This window comes from Neomonachus schauinslandi, chromosome 3, assembly GCF_002201575.2.
Source record: "Neomonachus schauinslandi chromosome 3, ASM220157v2, whole genome shotgun sequence".
NCBI classification, from domain to species: domain Eukaryota; kingdom Metazoa; phylum Chordata; class Mammalia; order Carnivora; family Phocidae; genus Neomonachus; species Neomonachus schauinslandi.
In genome coordinates this window covers 71,845,860-71,868,447 of record NC_058405.1, presented here as the reverse complement: position 1 = coordinate 71,868,447, position 22,588 = coordinate 71,845,860, and the positions used below count along the sequence as shown (strand labels likewise).

The window sequence follows — 22,588 nt, the reverse complement described above, 5'->3', positions numbered from 1 at the left end:
TATTCGAGAGAGAAAGAGAACACAAGCTGGGGGAGAGGCAGAGGAGAGGGAGAAGCAGACCCCCTGTTGAGCAGGGAGCCCAACGTGGGGCCCGATCCCAGGACCCCGGGATCATGACCTGAGCCGAAGGCAGATGCTTAACCGACTGAGCCACCCAGGCGCCCCCAACCTAACCATTTAAAACAGCACCTACTTATTAGCTCACACATGGCAGAGTGGAGCTCTCTGCTCAGGGCCTCAAAGGCTGAAATCAAGGTGGGGGGAGGGCTGGGCTCTCATCTCCAGGCCTCTGGGGAAGAATCCACTTGCGAGCTCATGTGGTTGACAGAATTTACTTCTTTGCAGCTCTAGGCCTTAGGTCCCCCTTTTCCTGCCAGCCGTCAGTCAAGAACTACCCTCAGCAACCAGAGGCTGCCCTCCTTCCTTGCTACCGGTCCCCTCCACCTCCAAGCCATCAACAGTGTATTGAGTCCTTGTCATGCTTTGATTCTGACTTTCTCTTCTGCGTCCCGCTGGAGAAGCTATGCTGTGCTTTTAAAGGGTGCATGTGATTAGGTCAGGCCCACCCAGGTAGTCTCCATTTCTTAATAGCAAATGTGCCATGTAACATGACGTAGTCATGGGAGTAGCACCCATCATATTCACCATCCTGGGGATTATGCAAGGGGTGCACTCCAGGGACCAGGCATCTTGAGAGACGCCTTAGAGTCCTGCTCACCACACTCGCCTTGATTACATTTATGGTCAGAATTTGCCACTACTTAAAATAAAAAGTTTCCCCCTTGGAGTAGCCCAGTGTTTTGTTCCTATCTGCTGTCTACCACATCACCAGAAGCCTCCGCAGGGAAGGAGACCTTGGCAGGTGCTGCATTTCATACATATTTTAGGAAACAGTTTATTCCGCGTCTGCTTGAGCCCCGAGGCTGCAGACCCATTCTTTCCTTTCTGCACACACAGCCTTTGGGGTGTTACTGTTCAGGGTGGAAGACAAACAAGGTTCCAGTCATTATTCCCCGTATCTACCTGGCCCACGGCTACTGCCCCTTAATTAAGGTGAAGCTTTCTCATGATTCTGTTTTCTTCAGCCATATGTTAGGACTAATGAAGAATCCAGATTTTACTATGAATTAAAATGCTTCCTCTTATAAACCTTGATTTGTAAATTTTGAGTTCTATGAATCATATTTATACTTGTTTTCTATTTACAAACATTCTCCAGTTTTATAGATCTTTTTTTTTTTTTTTAACAGCAAAAACAAAAAGGTTAAGGGGACTCATCTGCTGGTCCTTGCTCGGGTTGGGGGCTGACATGGAGAGAAGGTATGATCGTGTACTAACTGCTGGGTGCAGCTCAGATGGTGGGATGCCCCACCCCTCAGAGACTTGGGAAGACCCTGTGCCTGGTGAGCCCCCCACAAGACTGGCTCTGTTGCAGGCTCTGAAGAGAGAGAGGAGCATGCGCAAGAGTCGAAGCTCATGGGGGCACGAGCTTGGTATTAGAGGTTCATAAAATCCAAAGGCAAGAGACGGGCCTGGCTTCACCGCCTTAGGCTTAGGGTGGAGGCTGCTGGCACCTTCCCTGAGGAATTTCCCTGTGGGAAGCGGCCAACTTGAGCCTTTGCTTATATCTCACAAAACTGGAAGGCTTTAAAGGCTGTAAAGTCCATTGATTAGGTTATGATAATTTGCAAAAACAGTTTGATGTTTGCTTGAATGATTTTATGATAGGTTTTTAAATAGGGGAGATTTTATTTGGCATGAGTGATGGTGGGGAGAGCAGGTACCAGACATAGCTTAAGCCATAAAAAAGAATGGAAATAGGACTTTCAGTTTTTGAAATTTTGTATTAGAAAAGACTTTCAAGGGCGCCTGGGTGGCTCAGTCATTAAGCGCCTGCCTTCGGCTCAGGTCATGATCCCAGGGTCCTGGGATCGAGCCCCGCATCGGGCTCCCTGCTCCGCGGGAAGCCTGCTTCTCCCTCTCCCACTCCCCCTGCTTGTGTTCCTGCTCTCGCTGTCTCTCTCTCTGTCAAATAAATAAATAAAATCTTTAAAAAAAAAAAAAGAAAAGACTTTCAAGAAAAGGATTGTGTTCATGAACCAAGGAATGAGCATAACGTTTTTCAGAACCCTGGAGAGGGAAGCCTACCATTCATCTAGGGTTTACCATGGATGAGATACAATATACGTGGTCTTTTGATCCCAGTGGTGCTTGATCCTCTGATGTTACAAATGAGGACTCAGGTAAAGTTAATGACTGTCTCAGGGCTGCCATGTTCTCAGTACCGTAGCAGCACCTCCCATGGGGTTCTGTGACCATGGTCCTCTTTTATCCGAGCCAATAGCCAGAAATACATAGACAGCCAAAGGAAAGCAAAGGAGAACTCACTTTCTTTTGGTTTGATATGTAAGTCCAGCAATTTTAGTGCTTTAAAAACTGTTTATTTCTCGGTGTGATTCTTCTAAGGAATGACGTATTCTCTGTTAAACCATGATGATATAAACCCCTCAAAGAGCATTACAGTTTGTCTCCTATTGGGGTTTCCCCCATGCAGTCTCAATTGAAATCAGTTGCTGTGTATGTTCTCAAGATACTTTTATTTGGACTCTAGTGCAGCTCGTGGGGGCTCAAGGTTTGATGGTGAGACCATCAGAATCAGAAAGATTTCAGTCCAGCTTCCCAGTCTTGACTGAGATTGATCAGAATAATACATATGGAAAGCAGGGGAGCTTTGTTAAAATATTCTTAAATATTGAAGACAGCATATTCATACAGTCCTCATTTATTGAAAGGGTTAACCAAAAATTCACTATCAAGAATTATTAAAAAATTAGCTATCAAGTTAACCCAGCAGGATTTTAGGTATTACTAGTCTCATTTTCCACTAAGACAAATAAGTACTATATTTTGCCTAAATGTTTTAATCTTTCAGCCAGAGCAGTGGTTCTCAACTGGGATGGTTTTTGTCCCTAAAGGATATTTGGCAATGCCTGGAAACATTTTTTTGATTGTCACAATTTGGGGATGGGCAGAGAAAGAGTGCTATTGGCATCCAGTGGGGAGAGACCAAGCATCCTGCAGTGCATAGGACACCCCCCCATTGCAAAGACTCACCTGGCCTAAGATGTAGATGCTCCATTGCAAACTCTGGGCTAAAGGGAAAGAGTCCTGAAGTTTTTATTGAGAAACACAACCAGCATGTTGAAAGAGAAAGAAAGGAAGATGGCTATCCTTATGGAGCCTGAAGGAAGAGAGGGAGTTTTCTAGCTCTAAGGAGGAGAGAGAAAATTCTTAGAGACCAAGCGTTGAATATTATTTTGCTTTACAAATTGACACACCTCCTTAAAGCCAATATGCTGTTTGTGTCCTAAGAGGCTCTTCAATTTCTTCTCCCTTAAAGGTTTCGTATTCGCCAGAAGCTACTAAGTAGAAATGATTTTTTTTAAGAGTGCAAAAATTCTTAGCTAGATGGAACAACCTGACTGCTTCTCGCAGTCCCTCTAGTGTTTATAAATATATGGGAAAGGAGGTTGGGGCTCAGTTGCAATGAGCCACTTTTCGACATTTGACTTGGTTTCTCAGGGTTTGATCTTGGTTTGCTGCCATAATGTGGCTCACTAAAGCAGTGTTTGACATGGAATAATCCATGAGTCCCTCAGGTGCCTAGAAACAGCTAATTAAATCTGTGACACAAAAAAGGAGACTATAATAGAGCACAAAATCCAAGCTGTGGAAATGGAGCACCTAAGCTTTCTTATTGTTCTATTAATAAAAGCCAATACAGGAGCCCTTGATCATTTCTATAATTTCTTATACCATATTAATAACTTCAGAATTTAAATTGAGTTCAGATCAGATGCTCTTATCTTTTAACAACTCCCATATTAAGTGTATGATTAAAATGCTCCAGTTTAAATATTTTCCCCAAGGTATTCACTACTAAAAGATTCACACAGTGATGAACCAGGGCGTTCGTGGATGATGGCTCAAGCTTTTAAGCACTTCAGGTAGGGAAAAGGGATCTGTTACAACTGGTCTAATTGATATAAAAGGGGAATGGTAAAAAGTTGCTTTTAAATACTAAAACGTCTCTTGATATGTCATATTAGCCCTCGGTCTTTTAAGTAACTAACTGCCATCAATATTTGACTAGGTCCTCTCCTTTGTGAATGTGACTTGGTAAATATTAAAAGAGAATTTCTCAAATTAAAGGTAAGCTTTAAGTGATTTGTGTGCTGGGAGTTCAGAAGTCCTGGGCTGGGTGATGCTGGCTTTCATCTTTCATGGTTACTTCTGTGGATTTTAAGAGAGATGCTTTTATTACACCTAGCCTTTGCTTTCTTTGTTAACCAGCTGGGTCTTTCTTATAGCGGCTCTGTTAACCTAGAAGGGAACTGAGAGAAGATGCTATACCGAAGGTGGCATTTAACCAGGCTGTGAAGGCCTGATGGACTTGCCCAGGTGACAGAATGTCACAGGTCTCTCAGATGGGGGACCCAGGGGGACCATTCACCAGGCCTGCTTTTCCTTTGACACTTGTGTCCCTGCACTCTGAATCTCACTTTATCAGTTCACCTGCACCCATATTCCCCCTATTTCCTGCGAAGAAATAGGAAAGAGGATCCTCTTTGCTCTGTTGTTAGTATGGACTCTGGGGGGGAGAAGTGGAAGCTTTTCTGGGGTGCGTGGGGGCAGCGGGAGGATAGAGAATTGCCGGGACAAAGGCATTTTTCTCCTCTGTGATGATTTAGTTGTGATCATTGTCAAAAGAAGAAAACATGGGGGATTATGCCTTGCCCCGGGGCTCTGGGAAGACTGCCTGTTGGAGCAGTAGGAACCCGCAGAGGCGGAGGTGGCTGTTGGTGTCGGCTTTCACTACTCGCGGGGACCATCTGCTTCTGCTATCGATCTGGTGGGGTTAGGGATGTCTTGAGGGTACTTCCATAGGGATGCATGGAACCTCAGGATCTCATAAAATGTGGTGCCATTTGGTGTCATGTGGGATGGATGAAGAGCTTGAAGAAACTGGCTAATAAGAGTGCTTTATCTGCAGATGCTGGGGCTCCTACTGTTGATGACGGCTACCATTTATTGAGTACAAGACACGCTGCTTAATGTGCATTTTCTCGTTTTATTCTTAGATTAACCTAAAGACGGAGGATAAATAAAGAAGCCATTTCATAAAAGAGGCTTAATTAGCTTTTTTTTTATGTTCAGTTAGCCAACATAGAGTACATTATTTTTTGATGTAGTGTTCAACGATTCGTTAGCTGCGCATAACACCCAGTGCTCATCCTAACACGTGCTCTTTTTAAAGAGAATAGTACGAGTAACTTTCTAATCTGGCATTGAATTTGGGCAGAGCCTATAGTGTTCATGACTATGCTATATGGTACTTTTATTATTATTACCATTAATCTTACGGTCACAACCCAGCCAGAAGAGTTTAGGAGCTGAGGCCTTGCAGCAGGAATCCAGGAAGTTCCTTTGGACCTAGAAGAATCCTCTCCCCCTTAGCCCCTGACCTACAAAAGTGTGCCCTGCTACCTAGTAAGAATGCTGAGTGTATGAGGATATGTCCCACCTAGTAAGGGTGGTGAGTGTATGAGGATATGTTCTCTGGTCCAGGGCTGGGATCATTTACTGGCCTCCTGGAGTGCTGTGTTGAGAAAGACTCTGAGGCCACCTCCTGGCTTAGTGAGAAGTAGCCATTTGCTCTAGGTCAAGAGGAAGTAGTGAAACAGACAATATATGTTTCTCTTTCTTTCACTAGGACTTAGGCTACTGAAGAAAGATGGCTATCAAAAGAACCAAGTTCTCTAGAGCGGCCTGGCTCTGAGCAGGATAGATGCAAAGCCTTGGAAAGATGCAAAGCCACGAGAGATGGGTGGCTGGAAGAAGAGTGGGGAGGGCCGATGGGCTTCACATGAGCTTCTGTGTTGGGTTTAGTGGGCAGATGTCAATGTTACCATTTACTAAGTGCTTATGTATGCCAAACGCTATTCTGAACACTTTATTCTAAACATGTAATAACTCTTACAAGAACTCTAATTAGTAGGTACCACTGTTATCCCCCTTTAAAGATGAAGAAATGAAGCACAGAGAAATTAAACAACTTGTCCAAGTTAGACAACTAGTAAGAAGTGGCTCCAGGGTTTGAACCCAGGCAGTCTTAACCACTTAACTATTAGCCTCTCAAACTTTATCAAACCCAGAGATTCAGGCTTAAGGTGAGACTGAAGCAAAATTTGAAATGTAATATAGAGGAAAAGTATTAGGTAAATGGGACCCTCTCGGGGAGAAGGGTAGTGGTGCTTGGGCAGAAAGACAAAAAACATTAAAGAAAAATTTTTATTTGAATATAGTGGACACACAATGTTACATTAGTTTCAGGTACAACACAGTGACTCGGCAAGTCTATACGTTATGCCGTGCTCCCCGCAAGTGGAGCTCCCCTCTGTCACCAGACCACGTCATTATAATACCGTTGACTTATCCCCTATGCTGTGCCTTTCATCCCCGTGACTTATTCATTCCGCCCCTGGAAGCCTCTACCTCTCTCTCCCCTTCACGCATTTTGCCTAAGCGCTGATGTTTGTCTTTCTGTTTGTTGTTTTCAAAAATGCTCAAACCCCACCATACCACACCATAGACAATCCTCACCTTGACTGTGCTCACTCCACATGACTACATTCACAGGAGCAGCTGGGGAACGTGTGAAGCTTTTTGAGAGCCTGTGGGCTCAGAAGTTGAGAAAAGAAGTGTCTGTGACAGGAAGCACTGGTCATGGGACACAGTCGCACTGAGTACTTTCCTCGTTCATACAGCATGTGGCAAGCACAGCCTTGGTTCTAGCAGAGCGGTAAGTCCCAGGGGGAATCCTGCCTGCAGTTTATACTGCCCTTGATGTGGCAGCAGGAAGTAAGGCAGGAAAGACAGCTGGGCCAGATGATGGAAGAATTTGAATGCCAGAAAGCAGAGTTGGTGAGTTACTTGGAAGACTGTGTTCAGCCACTTGTACTTTGGGAAGAAGAGCAGGGCACAGTGAAGAGGGTGAACTGAAGGGGGGGAGGGGGAGGAGAGTCGACACCACTGTCTCTGCAGAAGGTGCCAAGAGACTGACTAGGGGCCAGCCACAGGAGCAGAGAGGGGATATAAATACGAAGCCCAGAGTGGAAATGGAAGCACATTGACTTGCATTGGTTGATGAAAGGGAAAGAGAGATGAAAGGAAGATTGTGGCACTCTGATCCTAAGTTTCTAGAATGATAATGATATCATTAATAATAAAGAATAAAAGAGGTCAGGTGCTAGTGTGCAGCTGAGAGAAATGTTTCCTTTAGGTGTCACCTCCTCCAGGAGGCCTTCCCCAAGCACCTGATTTTCACCCTTGAGTCTCCCTCTAGCTCTGCCCCTTGTGTTTCTTTCAGTCTGTGTACTTGTTTGTGTCCAGGCGTCCCCCTGTTGAAAAGGAACATTGTGTGAGGTCAGGACCATGTCTGCCCTGAGCCCTCTGCCTAGCGTAGAGCCTGGAACCTAGGAGGCTTAGTCTACTTCATTTTGACAAAGAAATAACTTTGGTGAAATGCTAAGATGGGGGGTTTCCTTTAACTCTTTAACGTGAGAAATAAAATAGACACCTGGGTTAAAATATGCACAAGGTAGGAAATGAAATATTCAGTTGGTACTCTAATAATTAACTAAATTTTGCCACCGAGTGATAACTACTACTAAATCAATGAAATAGGAATCAATTAGGCAATCATGCAGCCAGACATTATACAACTTGATTGCCTAGAATTGTAAAAAAAATTCAGTGAAGAGAGTAGTTTAATCATTATAATATGTATAAATATTCAAAATCAGTGAAACATGTTTCTTAAGGCTTGGCGGTAATGCTCTCACATTATTAATAATGGTTTTGCTTTTCTTCTACAGCCTTCCCTTAAGAACCTCATTCTGGTCTGGTTAGTGTCTGCCCCCCATTGCCGTTCTTTCTTCTTTTTACGAATCAGGCTAACTTCTTGGCATTCCAATACATGAAGTAGTGAAAGAGCACCTTGGAATATGGATCAGAAAGCCCAGCTTCTCATCCTGACCTCAGCGGAAGCCAGAATTACCCTTCTGAGAAGGTTGAGTAGGTGCCTCTCCTTCTCAGGGGAATATCAGGTGCCCTGTACCTTCACACTTCCTCCCCCCAGTGCCTGCCTCTGGTGCCCCCTCTTGTGGCCTGAATTTGCTTGTGTCTTCCTCCCTCTCTGGTGTCGGACAAGAGCAGCTCAGACTTACGCCTAATTTTGTGAGAGTAGATGAGGAGGGTGAAGGAGTTCAGAGAGGAGTTGAGTGTCATCCTCCTCATGTCAGAACTTGCTGTTCTGCTATAATGGATGGAATGCACTAGTGGGTCTGGAGGAATATTCTTTTCTGTATTGTACAAGAGTATGCCATCCAAGGCACCTGCCCCACATTACAGTCCCACCAGCAGTGTAGGGGAGGTTCCAGTTTCTCCACATCTCCACTGACACTTGCTATTGTCTGTATTTTTTATTATAGCCATCCTAGTGGGTTTACCGTGGTTTCTTTGATTTGAGTTTCCCTAATGTCTAAAGACATTGGCCATCTTTTCATGTGCTTATTGACTATTTGTATATATTCTTTGGAAAATGTCTATTCGAATTCTATGCTCATTTTTAATTGAATTATTTGTCTTTCTATTGTGGAGTTATAAATCTTCTTTATGTATTCTGGATACTAGAGCCTTATCAGATAAGTGATTTGAAAATATTTTCTTCAGTTCTCTGGGCTGTCTTTTCACTTTATTAATAGTGTCCTCTGAAGCACAAAGGCTTTTATCTTGATGAAGTCTAACTTACCTATTTTTTCTTTAGTTACTTGTGCTTTAGCTGTCATATCTAAGAACAATTATCTAGTCCCAAGGTCATTAAGATTTACATTTGTGTTTTCTTCTAAGAGTTTTATCATTTTAGTGCTTACATTAGGTCTTTGATCCATTTTAAATTAGTTTTTGCATATGGTATGAGGTAGGGGTTCAACTCCATGAGATTTTGATAAGACTTGATCCATCCCCTCAAGGATGTAAGCACTGTAAGGAAGAAATTCTAGGAACTGTACTGGAGAGAGAAAAAAGAAATTATTTTATCCTAGGATTCTTAGTGCTGAACAAGTCTGGTGGTTTAAAGAGAAAAATACGGCACAATTAGTTTTATATATTCAACTAGACCCATCTGGATTCTGTAACCATGCAGAACATATACCTTGCAAATTCTCACACTCTAATTAAGTAGATCTTACCTTCCAAGCAGTAAGTGGATGATATGATGATTTGGATATCTATAAAAGATGGACAGTGTCCAGCAGTGAAACAGGAGTTTATTGTTCTTTAGTTACTACGATAAGAGGAATACCTTCATGCTTCAGTGGTGATAACATGACAAGCTCAGGGTGCATCACTGGCATTGAAACAGGAAAGAATTAAGGACAATAAGCTGGCAACTCACAGAGTTAAGAATGGTATAGAGAAATTCCCTTTATGAATGTGATTGTTTACTAAAAATGTTATTTTTTCTCCCTGCCTTGGTACCCCCCAGCTAACATTTATTAGCCCTTGTTCTCCATGGTCTCTTATATTTCTGCATGTCTTCTGAACAGAGGTAGTGACAGCCCTACCCACTAAATGCCAATATTGCTTCAACCTAAAGTATCCCAAATTTTGATCCCTTAAGGTATAGTGCTGCCCCTTTTTATTTTATTATTATTTTTTAAAGATTTATTTATTTATTTTAGAGAAGCTGGAGGGAGGGGCAGAAGCAGAGGGAGAAGGAGAGAAGCAGATTCCTGGCTGACCACGGAGCCCAATGCAGGGCTCCATCTCACGACCCTGAAATCATGACCTGAGCTGAAATCAAGAGTCAGACATTTAACTGGCGGAGCCACCCAGGTGCCCCATTTTATTATTTTTTAAATTTTATTATTATTATTTTTAGTGCTGCCTTTTTTTAGAAGCACTTATTTGGTGTTTGCTTTTTCATGGAACTCTGCCTTCTTTGTATCTCTGTCATCTAACATGGCACCTAGAGCATAATTGGTGCTCAGCGTATGTTTGCCGAGCTAACATGTATTAGCGCTTGCTCTCCATGGCCTGTTACATGAGATCTGCCCTTGCTCTTCCTTCAATTATGTTGCAGTTCAGAAAGAAGATTTAATTGTATCTAATTGGAAATTCTGACCACTTTTCCTGGAACTTGACAAGTAGATTCTAGAATTTTTCTTTTAAAGATTTTATTTATTTATATGAGAGAGAGAGAGAGAGAGAGAGCGTGCACACAAGCAGGGGGAGAGGCAGGGAGAGGGAGAAGCAGACTCCCTGCTGAGCAGGGAGCCTGACGTGGGGCTCAATCCCGGGATCCTGAGATCATGACCCGAACCGAAGGCAGACGCCTAACGACTGAGTCACCCAGGTGCCCCAGATTCTAGAATTTATATGTAAGAGAAAGGTCAAGAATATTTGGGTCAAGACAATTGTAAAGTAAAAGAACGAAGTTGGAGGTACTTGTCTTATATGATAGTAAGTATATATGGTATGGTATTGGTATAGTGATAGAGAAAGAGATCAATGAAACAAATACAGAGTTTAGAAATGGAGCCTCAAGTGGCAGATTGGATAGGTGTTCACCAAATGATTCCCTTTTTCTCCTGGGCATAAACTAAACTACATTTCCTAGCCATTGGACTCATGGCAGAAGTGTTACACCCGACTTCCAGGCCTGACCCAAAAAATCCTTCCATGAATAATTCATTTTCTCCCCATATGCCAACTGCATATTAATGTCTCTTGAGAACCCCAGAGTAGGGCAAGAACACAAGATGGAAGGACCCAGAGTCCCTGAGTTCTTGCCTGGAGTAGAGCTCCCCAGGATGGCAGATTATCCAGATTACCGGTGTGAGATGATTCATGATTGAGAGATAAACTTTTGTTATGTTAAATTACTGAAAAAAATTTTAAAGATTTTATTTATTTATTTGAGAGAGAACGAGCAGAGGGGAGGGGGGAGGGACAGAGGGAGAGAGAGAAGCAGGCTCCCCGCTGAGCAGGGGCCAGACATGGGGCTCAATCCCAGGACCCTGAGATCATGACCTGAGCTAAAGGCAGACGCTTTACCGACTGAGCTACCCAGGCGCCCTGTTAAATTACTGAAATTTGGGGGTTGTTAGCTTACTCTAATAATCAGGCCTGTATGGAACCTTGACACACAACAGCTGGTAGTCAGATATTGCAGAGAAGATGGACTGTCCAATATACAGGGCTGGGATAATTGGCGGTCTATATAGAAAACAGCAACAAGAAATCCAGCCCCTACTCCATGCTCCATTCCAGGTGGATTAGTGATCTAATGTGAACAACAAAGTTTTAAACCTTTTAGAAGAACACGTAGGAGAACATCTTTATTATCTCAGGTAGACAATGAAAAGCTAAGACACATAACATACAACTCAAGTGGGAAAAGACTGAGAAAAATCAACTACATTAAAATGAAAGACTTCTGAATAAAGGCACCACCGTGGAAGCTAGTCAAAGACTGGGAGAGCATTTGAAATATATACCAAGAAAGGATCAGTATCCGGAATATTAAAAAAAAAACAAACAAACTACCTGTCAATTAGAAAAGCAAAATACTTCAGTAGAAAAATGGGCAGAGGTTATGAGCGGGTATCTTATGGAAGAAAAAAATTGAATATGAAAAAAGTGTTCCACCTCACTGCCTGTCAGAGATCTAGAAATTAAAACGAATTTCATAATTAAAGTCTTAACAGTCACTACCTGTGGTGGGTGCGAATTGCAACAAGCAGTCTGGAAAGCTGTTTTGATATCATGCTCATGCCCTGGGTCCTAACAGTTTCACTCATAGTGGAACCTGCAGTGTTCGATACTCTCAAGCGTGATGGTCCCTTATGTCCTGATTCTCCCCTTTTCCTGTGTCTCAACTAGTTCATCCTATGTTTTGAAGGACAATCACACTGTATCTCTTTAGTCTTAATCCTGCAGTTGCTGTCAGATTTATTTCAGTCCTTTCCTTTCTTCTCACTTGGAGCAGTGCATCTGAAATTAATCCCTGGATACGTTGGAGGTTCCCATGAAAAACTGATTTGCTGTAATGACCAACCGCTGAACTGAAAACTAGCCTGTGTGTGTTCGTAACACAGAAGAGCTCACTATGCACCAGACACCACTCTTTTCTTGTCCTGACTTTTGCTTTAACATTTAAAAATTCACATTTAAAAAAAGAGCATTAGCTCTTTTCCTTCCCACAATGGCTCTGTGAGGTCCATGCTCAGTATCCGTGCTTGCAGACGAAGAAACGGAGGGGCAGAGAGGTGGGAGGTGGAGGAGGGGGTGTGCACACCCTGGCTGTTCTGCTCCTCGGGCTGCACCATTTATCCAGGTGATAACCTGGATCATTCGGGCCAGATTTGGGGACAGAATTAGACTCATGAACCACCTCCACCGACTGACTCTGACAAGGGAACATTTTCCTGGCTTACACAAGCAGTTTGTTTATTTCCAGTTATTTTCTTCCTCTTATCAAACCATGGTTTAATGTTGCCTGCATTGTTGCGAAGTAGCAGGAACATTTATAGAATTCAGCAGCCATTCTGAACACTTTTCATTTACTAAATAATGAGTCTTTAATTACTGGCTGACTTAAGCTAGTTTTCAAAGAGTAATACTGTTAACTGCCAGCTATATCCCACAAGGGTGGACAAGAATAGAGTTCTATTTTATTTTATTTTGCTTTATTTTCTTTTTTTGTTAATTCAAGACCTCTCTCAGAGGAGAGTACATCACCCACATAGCTTCCTTGACACTTTGTACTTCAAGTAGATGAATTCCTTCCCACCCTGGAAAGCTGCCAAATCTCTAAATTGACATGTGCTCTGAATAATAAATTTCAGTATGAGGACAATGCCAGGTGCAAGAGGTTTTGATAAAAGGGCATTTGAACTTTACAAATGATACAAAACATTTCTCTTAAGAAACTTTAATAATTAAGTAAAAGACTCTGTGTGAAACTTTTTATGTTCAATTCAGCTTCCACTACATATTTTAGTGAATAGATTATTCCAGCAATATGTCAGTGGTAAGCTAAGTAGTACGTAATTCCATGTGAAATCTATACAATGGCTGGGCCCCTTCCTTCCATCTGAAACGTCCTGCAAACCTCCAGAGATCCTCTAAATTCTAGGATTGGACTGGTGACTTATTTTTTTCAGGTGTGTGGTGTCCCTTTTCCTGATGAAGTTTTTGGATCAAACAGGTGCTTGCTTCTTTATCTGACATTCAGGATACAGGGCAGATACTTTTGGTGAAGTTTCGATGCATTTGTTCTGTTTGCATAGATCAAATGCGTTCTCCTAGCCCTGTTTAGAACTATGTAAAACCTTGCACAGACCTAAAAAGAACTGTAGGACATAGGCTCTGTGCTGGGAAATAGCACATTCTTTTTCTTTCCTAAATACGTTTTTCTTTAGAAACAAAACAAATCTCACCGATTTTAAACAGACTTTCAGGTCTTCAGAGGGAGGAAAGCAGCAATCTCTTACTCTAAGTGGTTGAATGAAATTCCTGGATGTTTTGAATATTGAAGCTATTTGAATAATGTTATCATTTTTATGCAGGTCCTATCTAAATAGAATGTTATGCCTATCCTTTTAAAATGAATAAAAACAAAAAATTTAATCTTTCTCTAAAATTCTGTATACTACTTCCAGCTGTCATTGTATTTTTTCCACAGTGCATGGTCACGTTTCTAACTGGATAGTTTCATTCCAAACAAGCAGTAGTTCCAATACATTCAGGCTCTATTTAATTTAGTGGATTGGGCCTCGCAGCTGTATTCAGAGGTGTACTTAAAAGACTGATCCTTTAACAGGGACTAGATGGTGGTGTCATTGTCTTTAAGAGATGACAGATGTATAAGCCACAGTAGGTTTGGAAAGATCTAGAAGAAAACTTGGGGCCTTGTGCATTTAAACCTGACACATATCCCAGTATGCCATATGTTCAGAGTATCAGAGCACTCATTTATAAACAAACTGTCCTGTAGACAAAGAGTCTGTTTCTATATTGAATAGTAAACTGAAATGATCAGTAAGCATCTTCTGCCTTTGCAATAAGCTAGGCTCTAATTTAGGGGCTTTGTAGTTTGGTGAGGCCTCAGCTTTTCGGGCAAAAAACTTCATGGCTGTCAGAGAGATTCTCTGTCCCCATGCTCCGTATGACTCTACCTTCACCCCATGCCTCTTGTTCTGAAGGTCAAATAACTTGGGTGTCAGGAGGTTCTCCATGACCTTCTTGGAGCAGCACACATCTCTTCTTACTCTCACCTCTCCTGGGTCACTCACACTAGTTTTCAGAAAAAGGATTGCTCATCCTCCGTGAGTTATCAAATAAATGCATATTTTACACACAATTACACATCCACATAAGCAAATTGTGTGTGTGTGTGTGTGTGTGTGTGCGCATGCACACACGGGTTGAAAATCTTCAGAGGCTGCTCTTGTCTTTTGTGGAGCCCCTTGCACAGAGGATTTGAATGACAGACTTCTGCGATGACTAAAGGGAGCTCTTTTCCACTTCTGGTTCCAGAGAAATGTTTTTCAAGGCCACTCACTAAGAGTCAGGTCAAGTTCTAAAGCAGATGACGGCGTTAGGATTGGTTGGCAATTGCAAATGGCAAGGAGGGTCCATCCATTTTTCATGAGGTTATAATTAACACACTCTCTGCCTCCCACAGGGTCAACCTTTGGGAATGAAGACCAGCCGGCTCTGAAGGCAGCTCTGCCTTCCAAAGACACACCCAAGGGGGCCAGCCGGGCAGCTCCTCCAGCATCCTCCAGTGTGACAACACCCCGCAGGAGTTTGCTTCCGGCGCCCAAATCCACAGCTACACCTGCTGGTAAGACCGTGTGCCTTGGAGAAGCTCCACAGTGGAGCACCTTTTCTGCATTAAAAAGTCTTTTCAAAGCCCCCATGTACATAAGTTATTTAGATGGGATGATAGATGAGTTTCAAATGGCATTTAAAATTAATCATAACATTGGAGGGATGGGGTGGCTGGGTGATGGACATTGGGGAGGGTATGTACTATGGTAAGTGCTGTGAATTGTGTAAGACTGATGAATCGCAGACCTGTACCTCTGAAACAAGATAGTTGGAAAGGAAAAATGAAAGGGGGGGATCGGAGGGGGAGACGAACCATGAGAGACTACGGACTCTGAGAAACAAACTGAGGGTTCTGGAGGGGAGGGGGGTAGGGGGATGGGTTAGCCTGGTGATGGGTATTAAAGAGCGCATGTATTGAATGGAGCACTGGGTGTTATAAGCAAACAATGAATCATGGAACACTACATCAAAAACTAATGACGTAATGTATGGTGATTAACATAACATAATAAAATAAAATTTTAAAAAAGGAAAAATTAATAATAATAATAACAATAATACCACTATTTTCAAGGTACTTTCTCATATTCATATGTTTAAATTCTTACAACTGTCACTCCTTCCCCGGCTGGTAACCCATTGAATCGTATAGTTTGATTGCAAGAAAACAAACAAACAAACAACCACAACAACAACAAACAAGAATCAAGCTATTTTAGGCAGATTGGCATTTGGCTCTGGAGTCCCGTGTTGGGGAAATCACTGGAAGGACTATAGAACCAAGCTTCTAACCTCCAAGAGGGAGTCATGGAACCCCACAGGAGCTGCGGCCTCTACAAGGATCTGGGAGTTCTGTGCCCCACCTCTGGCTCCAGGCTCACGGCCCCCAAGCTGGGATCCAGGGAGCAGCAGTTACCTTAAAAGGGCTCCAGAACCAAGCTGTGTCTGTTAGACCCAGACCAGCAGAAGGGATGCCCTGCCCCTCCACACCCATGAAGCTAGTGACTCGAAGCAGGGCAGTCAGCTGGTGCCCAGGTGTAACTAGTGAAGGTGCTTGTCGGGGCAGCCTACATGTTGCCCCCATCTCACCCAAGTACGTCTGTTTGTCTGCGGGGTGCCCAAGCTCGCCATTCTGAGCCATCCATCTTCTGCACAATTAAGAAAGTGCACAAAAAGGGAGAGAGGATACGTGTTGAGCCCTAATCCACTGTAGAAGGCTTATCCATATTCATATCTATTCTTCCATATTTTTCATCTATGCTCAAATAATCACATGCCAACATGCATCTATGGGTTTATGTGGGTTTCTATAACTGAGAATTTATTAGCCCCATTTTTCTACATGTTGCTTTCCTTATTCAAAGAGTACATCATAGAAATACCTTCAAATCATGGCATGGCTCATTCTTTATAATGGCTGCCTGGTGTGGATATACCATTATGTATTCAACCATTCCCCACTGTGAACATTCACTCTGTAACTAGCTACGAACAATGCTGCAGCAAATGTCCTTGAACGAGAGGCATTCTTTCTACGAGATTGACTCCTGGGAATGGATGGCTGTGTTTGATGCATTAATAGGTATCACTAGATTCCTTCTCAAAGTTGCTGCGGTGTTTCACGTGTCCGCCCATATCCCTGTGAGGAGTAGGTGTGATCCCTTTGTCCATCTGATGGGAGTAGAATACTATCTCAATGTTCATTTAATTTGCATTTCCCTGACCCAGAGACTAGCTGGAGCCCCTTGCTCTAGGATGCAGTGGCACCTTGTAATCCTCTTTGGTTAGACTTAACTTACCTGTTTTGTTCTTCCTCAGAGGAAGGAAAACTTCTGGGGGCCAGGCACCATGTCTGTGTTGTTTTAGCACGGTATCCCCACTGCCTGCTACAGTGATCTATAGTGATCCTTAATATCTATTCGTTAATGATTGGATACATCAACCAATTAATGTATGAATGCCGCATGGCATTTGGATCTTTCAGTTCCAGTTTACTAACAGTTTGGCCTTAGTTTAAATAGAAAATAATTAGGCAAGTTTAAGGGAAGTTGAAATACAGATGTTGAATCGACCCTATAGGCAAGTTTCTCAAATTTTAGTACATTAGGGTCACCTGTCGGGCTTGTTAAAACATGGATTAGTGGGGCTTATCCCCAGAGTATCTCATTCAGTAATTAATAATAATTAATATTATATATGTATATATATGTATTTACATATATACACAATGTCCCTATTGTTTAGGAAAAAGGTGGTCTACTCTACATACTTTTCTCTACCTTGCTTTTATCACATAATGATATGCCCTCAAAATCACCTTCTAGAAGTACACGTTTTCCCATTCAGTAGGTCTAGGGTGGAGCCTGAGAATTTGCATTTCTAATGAATTCCCAGGTGATGCTGCTGCTGATCTGGGGTCATGTTTTGTGAACCACTGTTGTAGAAAAATAAGCTAGGAATTTGGACAGTTGTTCTTAGAAAAAGAACATGAAAAGATAATCTACCTCACTCATAAGTAGAACAATGTGAAGTAAAACTACAACGGGCTACAATATCCCACCTAGTAGATTGGCAAAATTCCAGAAGGTTGAAAACATCTGCTGTTGGGAAGGTGCAGGGAAAAAGGCACTCTCACACATTACCGGTGAGATAGAACCTAGGACGCATCTTGTGCAGGGGAATTTGGCATTATCTAATAAAATCACATGAGCATTTGTTCTTTGACTTAGCAGTCCCACCTCTAGGAATCTTTTCCAAAGGTAGACTAGGAAAAATAAAGGGCACAAGCAGTGCCCAGATTGTGATCTCTAAATACATTTCCCAGTAGAGGCAGATAGGGGTCCTTGAAGAAATGGCTGGTGTCCAGGTCCAGGGCAGGTCCTAGAGCATCTTGCCTTGCCAGAAAGCCAAGAAGAATTCAAAGACTACTAGAGTTATATCAAAAGGACACAAATGTCAAACTGAATAAGCTCTTACTGATTAAAAAAATGTTTGAATATCAATAAGATTCAAAATAGCTGCAGTAGATTAATATTCACTAAAATATATGTATATCTACAAGGGCATATGATACAAAAGATAAACAGAAACTAGTCACTTTGGAGGATGCTAGGAAACCACCTGTTATTTTGAAAGCTGGTAAATAAGGAAAATAATAAAATATTTCAGCTTCTGTTTCAGTCTGTACCTCAAGACAATCAAATAGTTGATGAAGGGAAGTTTCTCTTATAAAAGTATTCTAGCTGACAAGATAGGATAGCATATCTTTTCACAGCTTCTAGTGAATCAGGGGTGAAGGCAATGAAAGATACAATTGAAAGATACAACTGGACGTTATAAACCATACTGATGAAAATATATATATTATCTGTGAATTGGTTTTGGGGGCAGAATGAATCTGAACTGGCTTCTAGATCTAACTACTAATTTACCGGAAATACAAGGACAGAGAACCATATTAAATAGCGCCATGGAAATAGAATTAGCAGACCCCAACAGTGGGAAACACTATAGGGCAAACCAACTGATTTACACAACAACAACAAAAATTGTAAAAAACAAAAAGCAAAAAACAGTTGGGGGGTAAAAAGAGACGGAGGGGGAATGCAAAGTATGGATCTTATTTTGGATCCCAGTTCAAATAAACACACCCCCAAATTTTTTTTCGAAGATAACTGAGGAAATGTGAACCTATTGGTAATATTTTAAACATGATGTAGTAATTGTGGTTAGATTTTTTAAAAGTCATATTTTAGACATTCACACTTGCGATGGTATGCTCTCTGGGATTTGCTTTAAAGTAACTCAGGATGATGGCACGTGGAGTCAGGGTGTTTACAGAAGATGAAACAACATTGACCATATATTGCTCATTGTCGAAGTTGACTAATAGAATACATTACACTAACTAGACTAGTATCTCTACTTTAGTATATGTTGAAAGTGTTATGTAATAATATAGCAAAATGTGTTGAAGGAGTGGTTGTTTTAGTTGAAGTACAGTTAAATGGAAATCAAGTACGTCAGGTGTGGAGGAGAGAAGGAAAGGTAGCAACAGTATTTAAGCCCATAAAATTTCATTATTTTTTCAAATATTTCAGCTACATAAGAGATTTTTGAAAGCTGTGTGATCTTGATAATGGGAATTCTCTTCCACTTTGTATTACTTTATAAATATACTTTAATGTACTAAATCTAATTTTGTCCTCACAAAAACTCTGAGAGGTAGGGAGAACAGTATTATTTTATAAATTACAGATGGGCAAACCAAGACTCAGGATGTGAAACAATACATTGTTAAAAGATAAATTTTATCACTGAATTTTAGCTTTGCATTTATTCCATTGGTTTGAATTTCTGAGTTAAATGAAATCTAGTTTTGGAAACAAAATCATCTTTCACATTGCCTTGTGTCAAGCTACTTAAAAAGCAAAAGGTAGGCATGCAGATTACAATTAAACCCCAAATAATTGGATTTCTTGGGACTGTAAGGTGTTTGGGTTTCTTAATTACTTAGATAATGCCAACCCTTGTTTTAACCCATGTTATTGGAAACATTTCTAAACTGCAATGCTTTGCTTCTTTCCCTTGGTGATTCCAGGCTAATGATGGCAGAGCTCTTGTATCTTTGGATCATCTGCTCAATTACTGTCATCCACAATTGTAGATACAACACATACCCACAACAGAACATACCCAGGGAGTACTTGGGCTGTTGCCTTTAACCTAGATTTCTGATGTGAGCTTTTTTTGTGAGTGACTTTTTTCTGGTTCATTCATTCAGGAAACATTGAAGTGCTTATTTTAAGCCGTAGGGTGACTTGGATTCAAGGAAAATTAAAACAGTTCTATTTTTTAAGAAGCTCACAATAAGGTAAACAGTTATGAACTAATAGAGTGAGAGCAAGAGATCTATAATCTTATCAGTGGGATTCCAGTTAATTCTAGCAAACCAAGAATTCATAGTAAAGTGGATTAAGAACCATGACCTGAAGAAGTTTAAGTTAAATATAATAAGTTTTTATTATTTATTCATGTAATCATTTTCCCTTTGTTATTTCTTTAATCATTTTCTAATTTATTTATAATTTAACTGCTTTCTAACTTCAGAAAAGATCCAATGTAGCATTCAGTAAAGGTCACAGAATAACACAGATTCAAGGATAAAACTCCAAGTAATAAAGAGAGAAAATCCTGATAAAACTAGGCCCAGAGTTTCCTGGCTACAAGAACAAAAGAAGAAAACACAATCTGGGATTAAAAAAAAAAAAAAAAAGAGCATGTCACTTTTTCAGAAGAGAGAAGCTTATTTACTAGCCCAAATTTTTAAGATTTTAAGATTTATTTCTGTGAATTAAAAAATGTATATGTTGAACAACATAGTGGACAACAACTTTGTCTTAAACATATCTATTCTGATAATAAAATGATTAAAAAGTAGTTTAAAATTTTGGAATAGGGTAAGCTTTTCTAAACATGATATGAAACCTGGAGAGATGCCTGGGTGGCTCAGTTGGTTAAGCGTCTGCCTTCAGCTCAGGTCATGATCCCAGGGTCCTGGGATCGAGTGCCGCATCGGGCTCCCTGCTCAGCGGGGAGTCTGCTTCTCCCTCTCCCACTCCCCCTACTTGTGCTCACTTCTCTCTCTTTCTCTCTCTGACAAATAAATAAAATCTTTAAAAAAAAAACAAACCTGGAAATGTTTAAAAACTGATAGATTTAACTATATAAAAACTTAACTATAAGCTTTTATAATTATTTCAATAATTATTTCCACAATGAAAGGCATCATAGAATTAAGGAGATAAACTGAATGAAAATGCTGCAAGAAAGTGTTATATGAAAAAAATTGGAAAAATACAACTTACTTGGAAAAATAGGTAGAAGATATGAATGGGTAATTCACACAGAAGTACAAAATAATCAATGACCATAAACATATGAAAAGATGTTCGAAAGCATTAGTAACTAAGTACATTTAGTTTTTTTTTTTAATGACATACCGTCTTTTTCATTTGAATTAGAAAAAATTAAAAAGGTTTATTATAACCAGCATTAGTAAGAATATGGCAAATGAACACTATAGTAGCATTAATAGGAATATAAATTTGCATAAGCTTTTAGAAGGCAGTTTGTCATCTATGAAAATTTAAGTGTATATAATGTGTAATCCAGTGTTTATACTTCTGGGAATCTCTCACATGAAAACTCTTGCTTAGGCAGCAATGACATAAGTCCAGGCACTTTTCTTTGCAACATTGATTATAATACTAAAAAATTGGAAACAATCTAAAATATTCATCAGTATGAAAATATTTAAGTAAGCTGTGATACATCAGTTCACTAGATTGGTATGTAATCTTTCAAAAGAATGAGACAGATCTGTACGTATTGTATGGAAAGATGTCCATAATACATTGTTACAAAGGAAAAAAGCTGCAGAAAATCCCATTTTTGCCAAACCTGAAATAAAAATAAATCTTTTTATCTATGCTTTTTTGTATATTTATAGAAAAAGCGTAGAAAGTATCATTTAAGTAGTTAACAGCTATTAGCAGTGTAGTGTCCAACTGAAGGAGAAGTTGTAATGAGAAGAAAATATTCATTTTTCAGTTTTATCTTCTTTCTGTATTGTTAGAACTTTTCCATACATGTTTTAATTTGGCACTGAACTATATTAAAATAAGTCAGTAAAAATAGGATAATAATTTGCTCTGAGGAGAAAACATGAAGAATACAGAAAAAATGAAGCAATAAAATATTTCATAACTTCATTGTCCATGAATAGCCACTAATATATATATTAGCATCGTTTCTTCCAGTCTTTTTTCTGTACAGGTGGGGAACTTTTTTCATACTTGGGTTGAAGCTTTATATATAGTTCTGGATCTTGCTTTTTCGGGTACCTTTATATCCCAAGCATTTTCCAATGTCATGATAAATATATGAAAATGTTGTTTTTAATGATATTACAAAAACTTTACATTGATTTAGCCTAATTTGTAGAACTGTTTATACCTGTTCATTTAAATTGTTTTCAGTGTTTCAATATCATGAAACAATTGCAATAAACTTATTTTGCAAAAACATATTTTGTTGGGTTTGACAAGACCCCCTCAAGCTTGATTCCAAAGAAGTACTCACCGGATTCAGAGGTTGCTTTATTCATTGTTAACAATTTATAGCAGTGAAAGGATCCAGAGGTTAAAAAAAAAAAAAGCAAAGGGAGAAAGCTTATGGGGCAAAGTTCAAAGAAACCAGGCACAAGCTTCCAAGAATCCCTTCAGTAGAATGTCACAGATGTATTTAATTCCTTCCACAATGATGTGTAATAGCATATCACCTGAGCCTGATTGTAGAGGTTTTATTATGGATCAGTCACAGAGATGTACCACTTATTGAATGTGTAAACCATCTAGGCAAATTGGTAGAGTGTGACCCTAGGCTTTAGGTATGGAGAACACTCTATCAGTCAGAACATTCCAAAAGCCAGGCTTCCAGGAGCTGGCCAAGTTCCAGTCAATTAAAACAGGCCCTTCTTGGGTCCTCTAAGCAAAGAGAGAGGCTAAAAGCAACATAGACCAGAAAGGAACACAGACAATATACGGTAACAGTCACCTTACAGGCA

The 22,588-nt window shown here is 40.5% G+C and overlaps 1 protein-coding gene across 3 annotated transcripts in view; it reads left to right on the top strand.

Annotated features, from left to right (window-relative positions):
• The window catches only part of MTUS2 (microtubule associated scaffold protein 2), a 374,457-nt gene that overhangs the window by 178,559 nt on the left and 173,310 nt on the right, over positions 1-22,588 (top strand). For all 3 annotated transcript variants that reach the window (XM_044913210.1, XM_044913209.1, XM_021678263.2), the window contains one exon: positions 14,813-14,974. In XM_044913210.1, coding sequence (XP_044769145.1) covers positions 14,813-14,974 — 162 coding nt within the window. The remainder of the gene's footprint in view (positions 1-14,812; positions 14,975-22,588) is intronic.